The sequence below is a fragment of the Nothobranchius furzeri genome, chromosome 15 (genome assembly GCF_043380555.1).
Source record: "Nothobranchius furzeri strain GRZ-AD chromosome 15, NfurGRZ-RIMD1, whole genome shotgun sequence".
Taxonomy (NCBI): Eukaryota; Metazoa; Chordata; class Actinopteri; order Cyprinodontiformes; family Nothobranchiidae; genus Nothobranchius; species Nothobranchius furzeri.
Window position 1 is genome coordinate 57,335,946 of NC_091755.1, and position 15,359 is coordinate 57,351,304.

General features: G+C 44.8%; 1 protein-coding gene across 9 annotated transcripts in view; it reads left to right on the top strand.

Annotated features, from left to right (window-relative positions):
- LOC107391130 (serine/threonine-protein kinase WNK2) overlaps nucleotides 1-15,359 on the top strand; it is a 55,986-nt gene that overhangs the window by 35,198 nt on the left and 5,429 nt on the right. For 4 of the 9 annotated variants that reach the window (XM_015968216.3, XM_015968217.3, XM_015968222.3 and 1 more), the window contains 19 exons: nucleotides 278-1,336; nucleotides 1,609-1,782; nucleotides 1,958-2,368; nucleotides 2,633-2,965; nucleotides 3,167-3,210; nucleotides 3,610-3,766; nucleotides 3,855-3,971; nucleotides 4,434-4,604; nucleotides 4,874-4,916; nucleotides 5,085-5,183; nucleotides 5,559-6,292; nucleotides 6,650-6,707; nucleotides 6,798-6,874; nucleotides 7,433-8,049; nucleotides 8,756-8,985; nucleotides 9,114-9,332; nucleotides 10,827-10,925; nucleotides 13,999-14,043; nucleotides 14,509-14,807. In XM_015968216.3, coding sequence (XP_015823702.3) covers nucleotides 278-1,336; nucleotides 1,609-1,782; nucleotides 1,958-2,368; nucleotides 2,633-2,965; nucleotides 3,167-3,210; nucleotides 3,610-3,766; nucleotides 3,855-3,971; nucleotides 4,434-4,604; nucleotides 4,874-4,916; nucleotides 5,085-5,183; nucleotides 5,559-6,292; nucleotides 6,650-6,707; nucleotides 6,798-6,874; nucleotides 7,433-8,049; nucleotides 8,756-8,985; nucleotides 9,114-9,332; nucleotides 10,827-10,925; nucleotides 13,999-14,043; nucleotides 14,509-14,807 — 4,986 coding nt within the window. Of the gene's footprint in view, nucleotides 1-277; nucleotides 1,337-1,608; nucleotides 1,783-1,957; nucleotides 2,369-2,632; nucleotides 2,966-3,166; nucleotides 3,211-3,609; nucleotides 3,767-3,854; nucleotides 3,972-4,433; nucleotides 4,605-4,873; nucleotides 4,917-5,084; nucleotides 5,184-5,558; nucleotides 6,293-6,649; nucleotides 6,708-6,797; nucleotides 6,875-7,432; nucleotides 8,050-8,755; nucleotides 8,986-9,113; nucleotides 9,333-10,826; nucleotides 10,926-13,341; nucleotides 14,044-14,508; nucleotides 14,808-15,359 lie in introns of those variants that run through there. The other 5 variants (XM_015968220.3, XM_054746040.2, XM_015968218.3 and 2 more) reach the window with 5 other exon arrangements.

Sequence of the window (15,359 nt, forward strand, 5' to 3'; positions counted from 1 at the left end):
GACATCTGTCTTCCTCCTTAGCCTGCTATGGATATATGAGCTCTGATTCATGAAGACTGGGTGGTAATCCAGTTGCCGTCCTCTTAGCCTCTTTTATTTCTCCCTTGTTCCCTCAACTTAGCTCAAACCTGCCAGTGCCTGCTTATTGTTTAAAGAGATGCTTCATTAACATTTTTCTGACTCATCTTATTATATTCAAATTTGGTCTGACCATGTACTAGCAGTCACTTGTTGAGAAAACCCTCTCCTGATTATGTTGAGTCTTTTTTGTCTTTAGGCCAGTTCTGCTGGTCAGCAGAATCAGCCGTGTGTCCAGGGCCTGCCCTCATCCGGCGTAGCTGTTCACACACCACAGCAGTATCTTCAGCCCGGGCAAAGCTACCCAGCTGCTCTATACGCCGGTCAGCCAAGTGTTTCAACACCAGCTTCAGCCAGCCTATGCTCAGTAAACAGTCAGCAACAAAACCCAGCTGCAGTGAGCTTCACAGCGTCGGCTGTGCCACTTGCTGCACAAAGCTACCAAGCAGCAGTGCACCAACAGCAGCAGGCAACTGTAGCCGGCTCTGTGACTTTTCCTTTACCAGAACAGCAGGTTTCCCATAATGCTGTAGCCTCAGTTCAACAACAAGCTCAGGCTGCAACGGGTTATCCTGCATCAGTTCAGCATCAGACTGTCCCAACCACCCTGCCAAAACAGCAGCCAGTACTTAACTGTCCTGCTGAATCAGCTCCTTCAGCCACGGCAGCAACAGTTCAGTGTCAGCCTGCGCATGGTCCCAGCACTGGTCAGCAGGCCCACGTTTCAACTCTACAGTCCAGTCAGCAGCCTGGTCACAGTTCCTCCACACCAGCACTTTACAGTCAGCAGGCATCCATTCATCAAAGTACTGAATCAAGCATTCAACAGGCACTGAATTGTGGGCAGGTTTATAATCAGCATAACCAAGAATCTGTGCACACCATCGACTATAAAACGGCACAACCGCATGTCCTGTCAGCTCAGAGCTTCTTGGATTCTGCGTCTCCTCAGCACAATCACAAGATCGTGACGGCTACACTTCCCGAACAAAACCAGAATGCATCCCATCCCGCAGGAGTCCCGGCTGTGCAGGTTGCTTCAGAGCATCTGGGTTACTTTGCACCAGGTTTATCTGATGCTGCCTCTCAGAGCTATGCACATTCAGCCATTCAGCAGACTGCACCATGTCTAAGCCAGTACCCATCAACACAATGTTTCAGTGCTTCACTTGGCTATGGAGGAGCTAACCAAGTTGTAACTCCTCAGAACCTTCCAGTGTCTTCTCAGCAAAGCCACACTGCTAATGTCAGCCAACAGGTGAGTTTCAACACGGCTCCTAATTTTAAAAATGTTTAATACGTACAGTTTCTCTACAACATTTACTTTGTACCACAAAGACAATGTAAGTTTAGTCAAACACCAGAGAAAAAGTGTCAGCTTATTTTATTTAGTGCAGAAGATGTAGACTAGTTCCAGTTAGAGGCATATGAAGAAAGATGCAAACCTTTAGAATCTGAATCGACTGCAGAAATGAAGGATGAAAGTGTTGCTCCGAGTCAGCGCTGAAGTCCATCTCTCTTTTTTTGTAGATTGTTTCTACTGGTCAGAGCATCTCACAAATCGGACAAGATGGACAAGGCCATGGACTGATCGCGTGCCAGTCTGCTTTTAGTGCATCAAATCAGGCACTTCAGACTACTGTCCACCAAGAACTCCAGCCTCTGCAGGTTTCAGCCTCACTTCCACCCCCACAGCCATCCCTGGTAATTTTTGGTATTCATCATTAAAGTTTTTCATGTCTGATATTTTGTGGACTTCGACAGGTTGTTTTTATTTATTTTTATACTTGAGATGCAGCTTACCCTGAAGCAGCACCTGACTTCTTTATTAGGACCTTTTAGATGATGTGATTTTCCTGTTTCTTCCTTTCTCCTTCAGTTTTCCTCACAGTATCCAACAGTCCAGGTGATGACAGCTGTGACTGGCTGTGAATCCTCCTGTCCTCCCTTCTGCACTGCTCCTCACCTATCTGTACCCTCCTCCTTTTCTCATACCTACCTTTCTCCTGGATACACCATTTCTGTAACCCCCTCTGTCTCTCCTGTGTCTCCTCTGCACATTGAGAACACATTAGTTTCACCCATCCCAGTGTCCCTCATTCCTTCCCCTTCCTCCATGCTGGGGATGGTGGGACCCACATCCCCACAACACATTGCTTCTAGATCTGAAGCCTCTCATACACAATCTTCACTTCTCTCAGCGCTAACTACCCACCCCACACACACAAATGTTACTTCGTGCCAGAACACACACCTTCTTGCAAATGGCAGCTCTCAGCCTCTCATACAGGTAATTATGGCAGCTGCAGTGAGGCAGATATAGTGTGTTTGCTGAAAAGGTGTGGACTGGAATTTGAATGATTTGTGTTTAGAGTTGGGTCTGCTTAAGTGGGTTGATTATTTTTAAATGCATGTTGCGTTTTTGTTGTAACTGAATCTGAACAAAGTTTGACATTTAACATCCAGATATATATCTGAACAGGATGCTATTTGTCCCAACATAATACAATTAGATAATAATAATTTAATAATATTGTGTTTGTTTTTGCTGCAGGTTCCTCAGACCGCTTCGGTCAGCCATCCTGAGCCGGTCCTCACTGCTCATCCTGTCCAATCTGCTCAGCTCTCACAACCTGCAGTTCTCCCTCCACCTGTGCAGAATGAGACAGACCTGCACACAGCTACTGCTGCTACCCAGCTGGACAACATAAATCCGTGCCAGCTGCCCCCACAGAACCAAAGCCAGAGTCGGGTGCATAGCCAAATTCCTGTGCCGCAGTCATCTGACTCACAGAGAGCTTCTTCTAAGTTTGATGCTTCGAGTTTTCCTCAGAAAACGCTCAATGCAGGAGCTACAGGCCAAGGTTCAGCAGAAATCAACCTGGAGGTATGAAAACATATGTTCATTTTTAGCTCGCTCAACATTTTCTGTCTGTTCAGCGTGCTACACAGAATACTGTCCTACTGACATGCAGCATTATTATACCATATAAATTCCTGCGACATTGTTGGCTAAAATGGAAAACGGTTTGTGCAACACTATTCTCCATTTCTCTATATAACGTATTCTCTTTCTTTTCATTTGTAGGATACAGCTGCAGAAAAGCACAGCGCAGGACAGAGCTGTGACAGGTGCAAACTTTACCTATTGGCTATGATACACACGTTTAATGTAACCTGGGTTTTAGGTGCTGATGAATGTGTAGAAGTCATGCAAGGAACTTGTTTCTCACTGCATGAATAAAACTGGTGTCAAAACTGGCCATACCCCTTTTTATTACACATTTTAAAGCTTGGCATTAGCAAATATGTCGAAAAGCATCTTTTTAAATTGCATAGCTTACCCGGTGTCCCCCCCAAATGTTTTAAAAACTAATAACATTTAGGCATGTTTTGAACTTATTGAAGCACATTTTTGTGGTTTGTTAATGTGTATTGTGCGCGGGTGTGACCACAGCTCAGCACCATGTGTCTTTGGTGTTAAGCTTCCTGTACTCCATGAGCATTGTGCCTTTTCTTTCACAATGTCAGTGTCAACTCCGATGCCATGTCAGGAAGAGAGATGAGTGATGGTTGTGAAGGGACACATGGAAGCAAAGGGGATGGGAAGGTCCGCAAACACCGCAAAACCACACGCACCCGTTCCCGCCAGGAAAAACTCAACAGACCAAAGCTCAGCATGCTGAATGTGAGTGACCTAAATATTTTCCAAGTGTTTTTATAGCTCGTCTTTGACAAAGTTAATGACGTTTGAGTTATGTTTGTCCTTGTTGCAGGTGTGTAACACAGGGGACAAGATGGTGGAGTGTCAGCTCGAGACTCACAACCATAAAATGGTAACGTTTAAGTTTGACCTGGATGGAGATGCACCAGAAGAAATTGCAACTTACATGGTATGTGAGAGGCAGAGGGGTACCACATCAATTGTTGCCAAGGCTTTTGAAGTCTGCTTGGCTCAGACGCTGTCCTACTGCTCAGAACAGAAAGTCCCTGTTGGTTTCAGCTGCAATGCAGCAGAAAATCTCTTGGCTGTCTCCGCTCTTTCTCTCTGGTCCGAAGCTCAACTTACGCATTCAGATATATTAATATTTAATGAGATAAATACTCCAACAACTTATTTTGGTTGATTGTATACATTTGTTTTGTGGCAGTTTTAGAACTACTTTTGGTGAAGGAATGAATGTTTAATTTACTCAGCTACAGATGTAAAAGTAGTCTTTTTATTTTTGTTTTTTATATTAGAAACCAGCATGAGGACAATGATCTTGTCCTCGTTGTACATGTTTTCCTTTACAGATTTATAACCACTGTTATTTAAGATGTTTACATTCAAATTATTATTTTTTTCCTTTAAGGTGGAAAATGATTTCATTCTGCCTCTGGAAAAAGAGGCCTTCATTGAACAACTGAAAGACATTGTGGACAAGGCTGAAGACATGCTGAGTGAGGGCCCAGAGGGTGAGAGGACCTCTGACCAGGGATGCAACCTTAAACCGACTGAAGGAACTGGTGCAGTGGGAGCAGAGGTGGGGAAAAAGCTGTTGACAGTTAATGTCTGCAAGGGTGCAATTTGTCTCTGAGTGCTTCTTGTAGGACACACACTCCATCCTCGCAGCACTCTCATCATGACTTTGCTGTGCTGCCAAAAATGTCCAGTCTTGCTGATGTGACATTTTCATCCAACTTTATCTCTTTTAGCTCGTTGGCTGTTTAGGGGAAACCTTTTTAAAAGGCTTACAAAATTAATCTACATGCAGTCAGTGAATCTATTATTTTTCCCCCCTTTTCCTCAAAGACTTCAGAACCAAGCACCCCACAGCTGGTCTATCAACAAAATGGTAAGATTTTGTAGTTGAGATTTAACTCAACTACTTGTCTTTGATTATGTTATTGTGATAGTAAGTAAAATACTTAAAAATGTTTTTAAAATCATCCGACAGTGTGATAAACTCTCCTGATAGTATTTTAGAGGATTTAGGAGTTTTTCTCTCTTATGTTTCTGAAAGTCCTTCACACTGGCAAGCGCTGGTTTATCATCTGCCCGGTCGATGAAACACCCATGCAGAGCAAAAAAAATACTTCAGCACACGCCTCTACAGCTCAGGGTATGTTTTGTTTGTATCTGTTTTCTTCAGAAGGATTTTATACTACATAGAATTGTAAATGTGTGCTCGTAATGACAAAGGTCAAGATTAGCTGGGTTATTTGAGACTAGCTCGCCGCTGTTGACATAAACATTCTTTGTGCATCTGAGCATGCCTCTGTGTGGCTCTTTCATTCAGGTCAGTTATATAAGAGTGCTTCTGCAGTGGTTCTGTGGAGAAGTGAAGTGCAGGATTTTATCCCTTCTGACTGAAAGGGGAAGATGAGCAGTGATGTAACGCTAACAGCCACAGCACCTAGTTCCTCTTCATGACCTTGATTGTTTAACACACCCACTGTTCTGTTTCTGATTAACGCTGTTCTCATTAATTCTGCAGAGTGTGAAAAGTCTGGCTCGTTTTCAGCAGTGTCCAACAGCAACACAGCTGCAGGAATGCCACCAGTCACATCTTTACCTTCCCAAAGCCCCCCCTCCGTCTCAGTGGAACCTGCCGTTCAGCAGACCCAGCCTGCTGTGTCTAAACATACTCGTACAGCTGGGAACGTCGGATATAACTCCCTTCCTGTTGACGAACCCTGCATCACTGCTGTGTCTATGGTAGCAGATATGCCGTGCTGTGCCATTGTGCCACCTGTTTCTCTGGATGTTAATGCCATTGATAAAGGAGCAATGGCTGGTGCAGTGACCTCATCCCAAACCAGTCAGCCAAATAAGAAGGCTAGCTCCACTGAAGATCTACCTCCTCAGCTGGCCCGCAAACAGTCTGTGGTCCTGCAGCAGCCCTATGCCACACCCATGCAGCCTGGGACGGTGACCTCCCAGCCTCAGAGTCCCGCTCATCAAAACCCGCAGTCGTCGAGCCAGCAACAGTGTGGAGGGCAAGGCGAGTCGGACAGCGAGGGGCCCCGTAAGGTGGAGTTTGTGGACCGTACCATTAAGACTTTGGATGAGAAGCTCAGGAACTTGTTGTACCAGGAGCCTCCCCCCTCCCAACCCTCTGGTACCTCGTCTGAACCTCAAACCTCCAGCACTGAAAGACTGAGCTCTCCTCCAGTCTCAGATGGCCACAGTGCAGAGGGACCACTCTCGAAGAAAAAGATGGAGCCACTGGTAAAACTCACTGATTGTGATTTAAAGTCTGGCAAAAGGAGCTATAATAATGCTAGAGACGTTTTCATGCTTTGTATCACTGATTTTACTTTTGGCTTCCATAAGCAAAGGTCGATACAGAGTTTAGAAACATGGGAGGCTAACAAAATCACAGCCATCACCATGACAACTCATTTTGATCTCCTCTCGTTGTAAGTGTGTGTAACCAAATCATCTCAGCTGTGACTCATGCTGGGGAGGATAATAGCTAGCCTCACCACACTGATTTGGTGTTTTCAGCATTGGATCACTTGCCACTACTTAAATTAATACACCCTCCTACACATGCACACAAACCCTTCTCTTCTCCTCCGTTAGCCCCAGATTCCTGAGCGAACAGATGGTGTGGGTGCATTAAGTGACTCGGCAGTGGCAGGTTGGTAGCTTTATTTACGTCCATTTTTATGACCACATAATAGTCGAAACATGCTTTTGTGTGATCTGAAAGTTTTTATTGATGTTTTAGCCTCCAGCAGGACAAAACAGAGCATAGAAGATGAGACAACCAACTCCAGTTCATGCAGCTCCAAAAGTCGTTTTCAAGTAAGAACCAGTTAAAGGACCTGTATCATGCTATTTTGCACCTTCCAGAGCAAAAATAGGCACAATATTAGATAAAATATTAGCATTGGCACTATATAAATGTCAAATACAAGTTATTTTTGTGAGCCGTTACTTCTACCGGGAAAGACGCTTGGATTCAATGAAATCCCGCCTCCACCGCAAGTTCACGCCATCATGTCCCACTCAGCGATTCAAGACTGGATGGGGAAGACGGCCGTGATGATGCAGCAACAACCCCATCCAGCTGAATGCAATAGCTTAGCAAAAATTTACAAAGCTGAAGGAAAGAAGCACCTGAGACAAGAAAATGCATGTGTGAAGCCAAAAAAACACGTTGTTGGTGTTTTACACGAGGAAGGAGCAACTCAACATGGTCAAAAGCTACAAATAAGTGGATTTTGCATGATCTAAGACATTCAAGAGAACCTGCTTTGACTGAGTTAAATTGTGTTAATCATGAATAATATGAGGTGGAATATTATTTTGGACTACTGATGTGAAACTTAAATTATTTCTGATGTGTTTATCTGTCTCCAGATCATCCCCGCCCCACCAGATGTCGTTTGCTGCTCTGAGAAGACGAGCTGCAGCACGTGCAGTTCCGCTGCTCCCTCTAGTGGTTCAGGAGGGTCCCACATCCAGAACAGGAAGGAGAGCAGCTGTGTGGCCGTAAGCAGGTCTGGGACAGCCGACGGTGAAAAGCCAGCAACATCTAAACCTAGTCGTTATTCTGCCCCACCAAACTTCTACCAAGCCACTCCCGGCTCCAGCCCCGATGCCAGCCCGCATCGCATCCTTCGAGCCCAAACTATTGATGCTTCTACTCATCACTCGTCTCACCTCTACTCTGACTCGGCTGATGAAGACAGCAGCAGCATGGCTCTTCCTCTGGCTAAACCTGTTCCTCCAGCCCACACCCCGTCCGAGCACAGTGGGAGTGACCTCGTCAAGAGGGCAGTGGCCTTCTTGAGACGCTCCGGTCGAAGCAAAAGCGAGCAGAGCTCCGACTCTCCGAGCCGCCTGACAGTGGCGATGAATGGTCACACTCCTTCCCCGTCTGCAGGAGACGTCCACTCCTCCTACATCAGCAGTGACAACGACTCTGAATTTGAAGATGCAGATATGAAAAAAGAACTGCAGAAACTTAGAGAAAAGTAAAGTAACTCATGCTTGCACTCACTAGCAAATACACATACTGTAATGAGAGACGTTTCATTCATAGAAAAAGGCTCATTATAGGTATGAGTCTGAACAGGGTAGAATGCCTTCTCTGGGTCAGGGATGAGGTCCTGCCGCGAGTGAGGGAAAGCTGGAGCGTGTGATCGACAGATGGATTGGTGCTGCATCTGCAGTGATGCGGCCGTTGTACCGATATGTCGTGAAGAGAGAGCTGAACCGGAAGGCAAAGCTTTCAGTTTATCGGTCTGTCTACGCTCCTACCCTCAGCTATGGTCAAAAGCTTTGGGTAGTGATCGAAAGAATGAGATCGTGGATACAAGCGGACGAAATTGGTTTTCTCCGCAGGGTGGCTAGGCTCTCCCTTAGAGATAAGGGGAGAAGCTCGGTCATCCGGGAGGGGTTTGGAGTAGATCTGCTGCTCCTCGAGAGGAGCCAATTGAAGTGGTTCGGGCATCTGGTTCGGATGGGTCATAGTCGTAATGAACTTCATAAATATGCAGACATTTTATTTGTTGGGAAACCCTTGAAAGCATATTTGGCCCATTTTCCTAAAATTAAAAACTAAAGTATTCACCCAAAAATTCCTTTTCAGTTTTTCATGTTTATCTCTGGAGTATGAGGAATAGACAATTGATTTAACTTGTTACTGTCTTTATTTTGTCTTTCTTTTTTCTTTACTAGACATATGAAGGAGATCTCTGAGTTGCAGGCATTTCAGAGGAGTGAGATTGAACACCTGTACAAGGAGCTGGGAAAAGCGCTGCCACCCAGCGTTAGCCTGCTGCATGCTGTCCCCCCAACGGGTCGAAGGCGCAGGACCAGCAAACACAAGCTGAAAGCTGGAAAACTGCTCAATCCGATGGTGCAGCAGCTCAGAAATAACCTTAATGTCAGCACTGCTGAAAGAAAAGGTATGTGGGCTGAGACGAAGGGATTTTTGAGCATTTTTATTTGCCATCACACAATTTTTTTGGGAAAATGTTGGGATAGCATCAGGATTAGAAACTCATGCTTTTCCTTTTTTGGTTTTTAAATGAAGGTGAGAGTGGTGCCAGTTCATCCAGCTCCCCAGCAAAAAGCTCTCTTCTATCGGATGGTTCTGCCCACTCCAGTGGCAGCTCCAGCAGTCAGCCTGTTGCAGCACAAGAGCAGGTCCACACCCAGCAGCCCTGCTCCTTAAAAGGCTCCTTCTCCTCCGACAACATCTACGCTGGACAACATGCTGACGGATCGGCCAACCAGGCTGGTCCTGGCCAAGGTACTCTTATAGATTGTGTGTGTGTGTGTGTGTGTGTGTGTGTGTGTGTGTGTGTGTGTGTGTGTGTGTGTGTGTGTGTGTGTGTGTGTGTGTGTGTGTGTGTGTGTGTGTGTGTGTGTGTGTGTGTGTGTGTGTGTGTGTGTGGAGAACTATAAGAGCGCCACACATACGGTTTTGCATTAGAACTGGTCAGCTGTCTCCCACAGCCATACAAAGTTAACATGAACACACACACATATACACAGAACATGCATTTACCATGAAAATTGTCACATGTTCACATCAGCCGCAAAGTTCAATAATGGCCCTTACACACTAGCATCCGCTCCACTCTGCCTGGACCGGGTTTCTTGAATTTTCCCATGCACAACCAGACGGCTTTTCAGCCCTGTTCACGAGGCGGTCTGCCTGGAGCCCAACAGGGTGGACACGCCCACTGTTGACTGATTGGCTGGCTCAAAATCATGCCTACCATTAGGCATCATTCTGGATGCTGTAGAGTTAACAAGCCTCTGACTGAAGCAGTTTTTCTCTGTCCCTCACTACTGTTAGGAACACACACACACACACACACACACAAACAATGCTGCCAGGCACAGCAGAGCAGGATGCAAAATCAGTCGGAGTCTCCAAAAGCAAGACTCCTCAGCCCGCTTTTGTTTACTAATGGAGACAGTGCTGACTTCTCCACACTCTTTTGCCCCGCCCACGTGCTCGGAGATGCGCTCATGACATCACAGAACGGCCGTGTGCTCAATCACATCCGCATTCCTCAGGCACTGTGGAACGAGCTCAGCCAGGCTGAGGCAGGCGGGGCGGAGCGGCATGGAGTGGAGCTGATGCTAGTGTGTAAGTGGCATAAGACACCCCCTCACCCAAAAAACCATCACTAAAGAGGCTGGACTCCCCCAATCCACAGTTTGATCCACTTGGTTATTTGAAACCCTTCCACTGTCTGGGATATTTCTGTCTGTGGATTGGTGCTGTTCAAACTATTTAGAAATGGTTTTTCTCCTTTCCCCACCTGGTTAACATCAATAATGTTTTCTCCCCCTCTCTTCTCCCTTTTAACTATTTGTGCATGCCCTGATGCACTCCCACTAAGTAATGTGAGGCCAAGGCTTTGATCTTTCCTCCATAGATTAAACAATTTGCTCGCTTGCATTTGCTGTTCATCCCAGGGTCAAAACAGCTGAATTTAATTTCACTGTCCACACTCAGTGAGTTGTTGTTCCACCACCCCATAAGGATAGAGTTCTGGCTAGACGTGCTGAATAAAATGTAATATTCATACTAATATTGGGCCTTTCGTGTTTTTAGTAACACAAAATAGCTTAGAATAGTTGCTTTGGCATGTGTAGTTAGTACAATTTGTCCTCTGTGTCTTTTTCTGGTGCTTTTGATGGTGGGGGTTTCGCATACCATTCTCTGTGCACTTTTTCAAAGCGTCTCTCTTGTTTCTTCTCTTCTTCCCTTTTATATTGGTTCTTACAGGCTGGACGGTTTACCACCAAACGTCTGAGAGAGTCACCTATAAATCTAGTAGCAAACCACGCACTAGATTCCTCAGTGGACCTGTGTCTCTGTCCATCTGTTTGTATTTGTTCTATTCTATTTCCCTTTGCTCATTTCCATTTACTTTGGTTATTCTGCCTCTATCTTCACCCCTTTTATTTAAAGTTCTTTTACTGAATATTATTTTTCACCCTCCTCACCTGATTTACATCACCTAATTTAATTTACTCCAACCAGTCACCTTTTACCTCAAAAATTATGTTCTGCATTTTGATTTTGAGAGCCAGAGGTAGTCGGTCCGATAAATATTTTATCTTAGCATGTGTAGTTAGTTTATATCTGTGAAATCATAAATCTGGCTGTAGGTGGAAACCCAAAACTGTGTGCAGCCAGGAAATGTTTGTATATCAGACAGCAAATGTCATCATAGTTCAGTGGTTCCCAACCTTGTTTCCTTTAAGCACCTCACAGAAACATCGCTCCCTCCTCCTTACATGCATGTAAACGCTCCTCTGGGGGTATCCCAAGGCGTTCCATGGCTAGCCAAGAGACTTGATCCCTCCAACGTGTCTTGGGTCTTCTTTTAGGTCTCCTCCTGGTTGGATGTGCCCGGAAAACCTCATCAGGGAAGCGTCCAGTAAACAGATGTCCGAGCTACCTCAACTGGCTCCTCTCGATGTGGAGGAGCAGTGGATCTACTCTGAGCCCCTCCCGGATGACCGAGCTTTTAACCCTATCTCTAAGGGAGAGCTCAGACACCCTGCGAAGAAAATAATTTTGGCCGCTTGTGTCCGTAATCTCATCTTTTTTGTCACTACCCAAAGCTTGTGAGGGTAGGAATGTAGATTGACCAGTAAATCGAGAGCTTTGCCTTCCGGTTCAGCTCTCTCTTCACCACGACAGATTGGTACAGGGCTTGCATCACTGCAGACTAATCCACCTATCGCTTCGTCTTTCCCTCGCTCATACTTAAATTCCTCCTCTTGGGGTAGGACCTCACCCCTGGCCTGGAGAAGGCATTCTACCCTTTTCTGACTTAGGACCATGGTTTCTGATTTAGAGGAACTGATTTTCATCCCAGCTGCTTCACCCTCAGCTGCGAACCACTCCAGCGAAAGCCAAAGATTACGTTCTGATGAAGCCAACAGGAACACATCATCTGCAAAAAGCAGAGACCTGATCCTTAGGCCTCCAAAACAGATCCCCTCAACACTACGGCTATGCCTAGAAATCTTGTCCACAAAAATTATGAACAGAATCGGTGACAAAGGGCAGCCTTGGCGGAGTCCAACAGTCATCAGAAACTAGCCTGACTTACTGCCGGCAATGCGGACCAAGCTCTGAAACTGGTTGTACATGGACCTAACATCTCGTATCAAAGGGCCTGGTACCCCATACTCCCAAAGTACCCCCCACAGAGCCTCCCGAGGGACACGGTCAAACTCCTTCACCAAATCCACCAAACGCATGCAGATTGGTTGGGCGAACACCCACACACCCTCCAGGACACCCCCCCCCCCCCCCCCCCCCCCAAGGGTATAGAGCTGGTCCAGTGTTCCATGGCCAGGGCAAAATCCAAATTGTTCCTCCTAAATCCGAGGTTTGTTTTTCCTCTTATCAAGATACAAATTTTTACTTTATTATTTTCAGCTATTTAAACTCTGTAATCCCAGATTTACTTGTGAAAGGAAGTCTGTACATTTCTATCTCAATATTTCTGTCTTTGAAGTAGTAATTTAGTGTTCTATTATTTTGGACAGCAAAACAATTTTCATTAGTCTCACCTTGTTTGGGAACCACTGTTCTAGTTCACCTGCTACCAGATCTTGTAGCTTGGGTAGCAATGTCTGGTCACTATAATGTAGTTTGAAAACCTTTTAAAAAACTGTCAAAGGTTAGAAAGTAACATTTAACCTTAGTAATCAGATATTAAATCCTACATTTACTACAGTTAGTTGTGTTTTAGAATATTTAAAATAAACAGGCTCACGTTGACTCTCATTTTATAGTTAGGGTTAGGGTTAGGGTTCAGCTTCAGTCGTATCACCGAACAAGATGCAAACGTTCAATATCAGGTGGTTAGAATTAAGCCAAGGTAACATTTCTATGCTGCACTGCTAATTTAAAATTAGCTTTCTAACACTCAGGCTGTAGTTTTGAAAATTGAAATGAGTTATTTGGCAGCTGTATACATTGTTTTCCTCTGGCAATCATCATATCCATTTATCTGTGGGTACATTGCCGCCTCCTTCTCATACAGTTGCTTAAGGCAGTGCTTTTGGCTTACAAAAAATATACATATCACAAGTCCAAATGTGCTTGTGAATGGCTAGTCCTGTCCAAACATGGGCTTGAGGTCAGAACTAAAACAAGGCGGGTCTGTACCTGTGTGTTTGTGTTAGCGAGGGAGAAATTGCTAGTCTTTATACCCTATTAATTTCCCTTGTATTTCCATCTTCTGTTATTTTTGCTGTATGACATTGCCCAACTGAAGGCACTTTGCCCAGTCCTGCAGCCCCGTGTATTCTGAGAAAGTCCGTCAACCTGTCACTGCTCAGCAGGGCCTTTGCTCTTTCTGTCCCTCATGTTTGGATGGAGAAGACGTGCATGACGCAGGCGTCAAACAGGGCGCTGATGGAGACATGCTTCACCACATCAAGGGCTGTATCATGATATTGCTTATTTTCTCCTCCTCTTGACTTCTCCTGAGTTATTTGCATGTTTTTAGTGCTGACTCTGAAAGGTTCCTGTGTCTGTTTAGCCCTTCTAGTTTGCAACGCCGTATTTGTTTTGTTTCACAGGCTTTCTCACAAGGACAGTGATATTGTTAAAGCAGTTTTTTTCTCACACTTTTATCCACTTTCAATTTGTAAATCGCATTATAAAGACTGTCAACCAGTAAACACAGAAATTAGTTTTACGTTAATCTTAAAGCTTTGCTATTTTCCCCAATTACCCTGTTTTAAAAGGAGACCATGGCTCGCTCCTCTTTGTCCTACAGATTTTTATTAAAACCCCTTTGTCTTCTTTCTCTCTCCCTGATTGTTTTAATAGCTGAATGTGCTTTTGAAGCAGCTTGTCCACATTCTTGTGGTGTGAAATGTGTCCTGGCCTAACTGTTTCTGTCTTGTGCTGTTTTACCTCCTTGTAGGGTCCACTCTGAAACGACTATGTCTAGGCAAAGAGCGCAGTAGTAGTAACTATCTAATTTACTTCTGTTTTTCTAACTCCATCCTCAGAACTTTAGGCCTTATGTTTGTTTGTTCCTTTGTCCTTGTTACCGTTTTGGTAGTTTAGAAATATATTTGTTTAGGACATGGGCACTAAAACTACAGATTGTTGCACTCTTTGTTTTGCATGGCATTCATTTTTGATTGTGGATTTTGTCACTGCTTGCAAATCAGACATTTTATTTTAACTGTTTTCATTTTTTTGTAGTTATTTATATTGTGATCATTTGGCTGCTGGGTTTGCAGAATATGTCTGATGTGACTTTATACGCATTCGGGTTTGGCCTCACCAAATGCTATGTAGTTTCTGTGGTCGTGACTTAAGTCTTACCCATCTTAATTTCTATCATTTTGCAGCCAATTGATGACAGTTGATGTCAGGGGTTTTTTTTTTCATCCAGAAAGATTTGTAAGAGCAGTTTGTTTTTCAGGGTCCTCTCTCAACACCACCGCAGCACAGACGGCCTCCAGTCAGATGCAGCCACCTCTCACTGCAGCAGCAGCAGCATCATCCCAGCCATTCACCCGGCTCGCTCAGGTCCAGACCAACAACAGCAACAACAAGAGAGGCATGTTTACGGAGGATCTTCACAAACTGGTGGACGACTGGACAAAGGAGACTGTTGCAGCGGCCAGTCAGTCAAGACCCTCCCTGAACCAGATGAAACCGCAGAGGCACCCGCAAGGCACTGAGAGCAGGCAGCCACTGAGGGGAGCAGTTGCATGTGAGGTATTTGGATTTGAGATGCGGGAAAGTGTTGTGGGGAGGGGTGTGTGGGTGTAAAGTCTTCACGCTGACATTTAGTGTTTGCTATTTCCTTTTAGGTGTCTACTGCACTCTAACATTGCATTAGAGGCCTCGTTCACTTGTTTTTTTCTAATTAGCTGTCATAGCTAGTATCATGAAATACCTTGTGATTCATTTTTGATTGGAAAAATAAGTTTTGTGCTCCTGTTTTATGATGTAGAAGTTTGGCGGAGTGGGGAGGTGGAAAACGGCAGGATTACGATTCTTACTCATTAATCGGGATGTAAGAAAATATCGATACGCTGAATGATTGCAGTATTTTGTGTTATGATATAGTGAATCAATATTTAACTCAGTGTAGCAATTCTTATTAGTATAGTGTCTTCTAGAGTTCCATAACCCCCCAAGGTGCTTTACAACACATCAGTCATTCAGGCATTCATGCATGCATTTACATACTGGTGGTGATGAGCCACAATGCAGCCACAGCTGCCCCAGGACAAGCTGACATATACAGGTGCCACTGATCCCTCT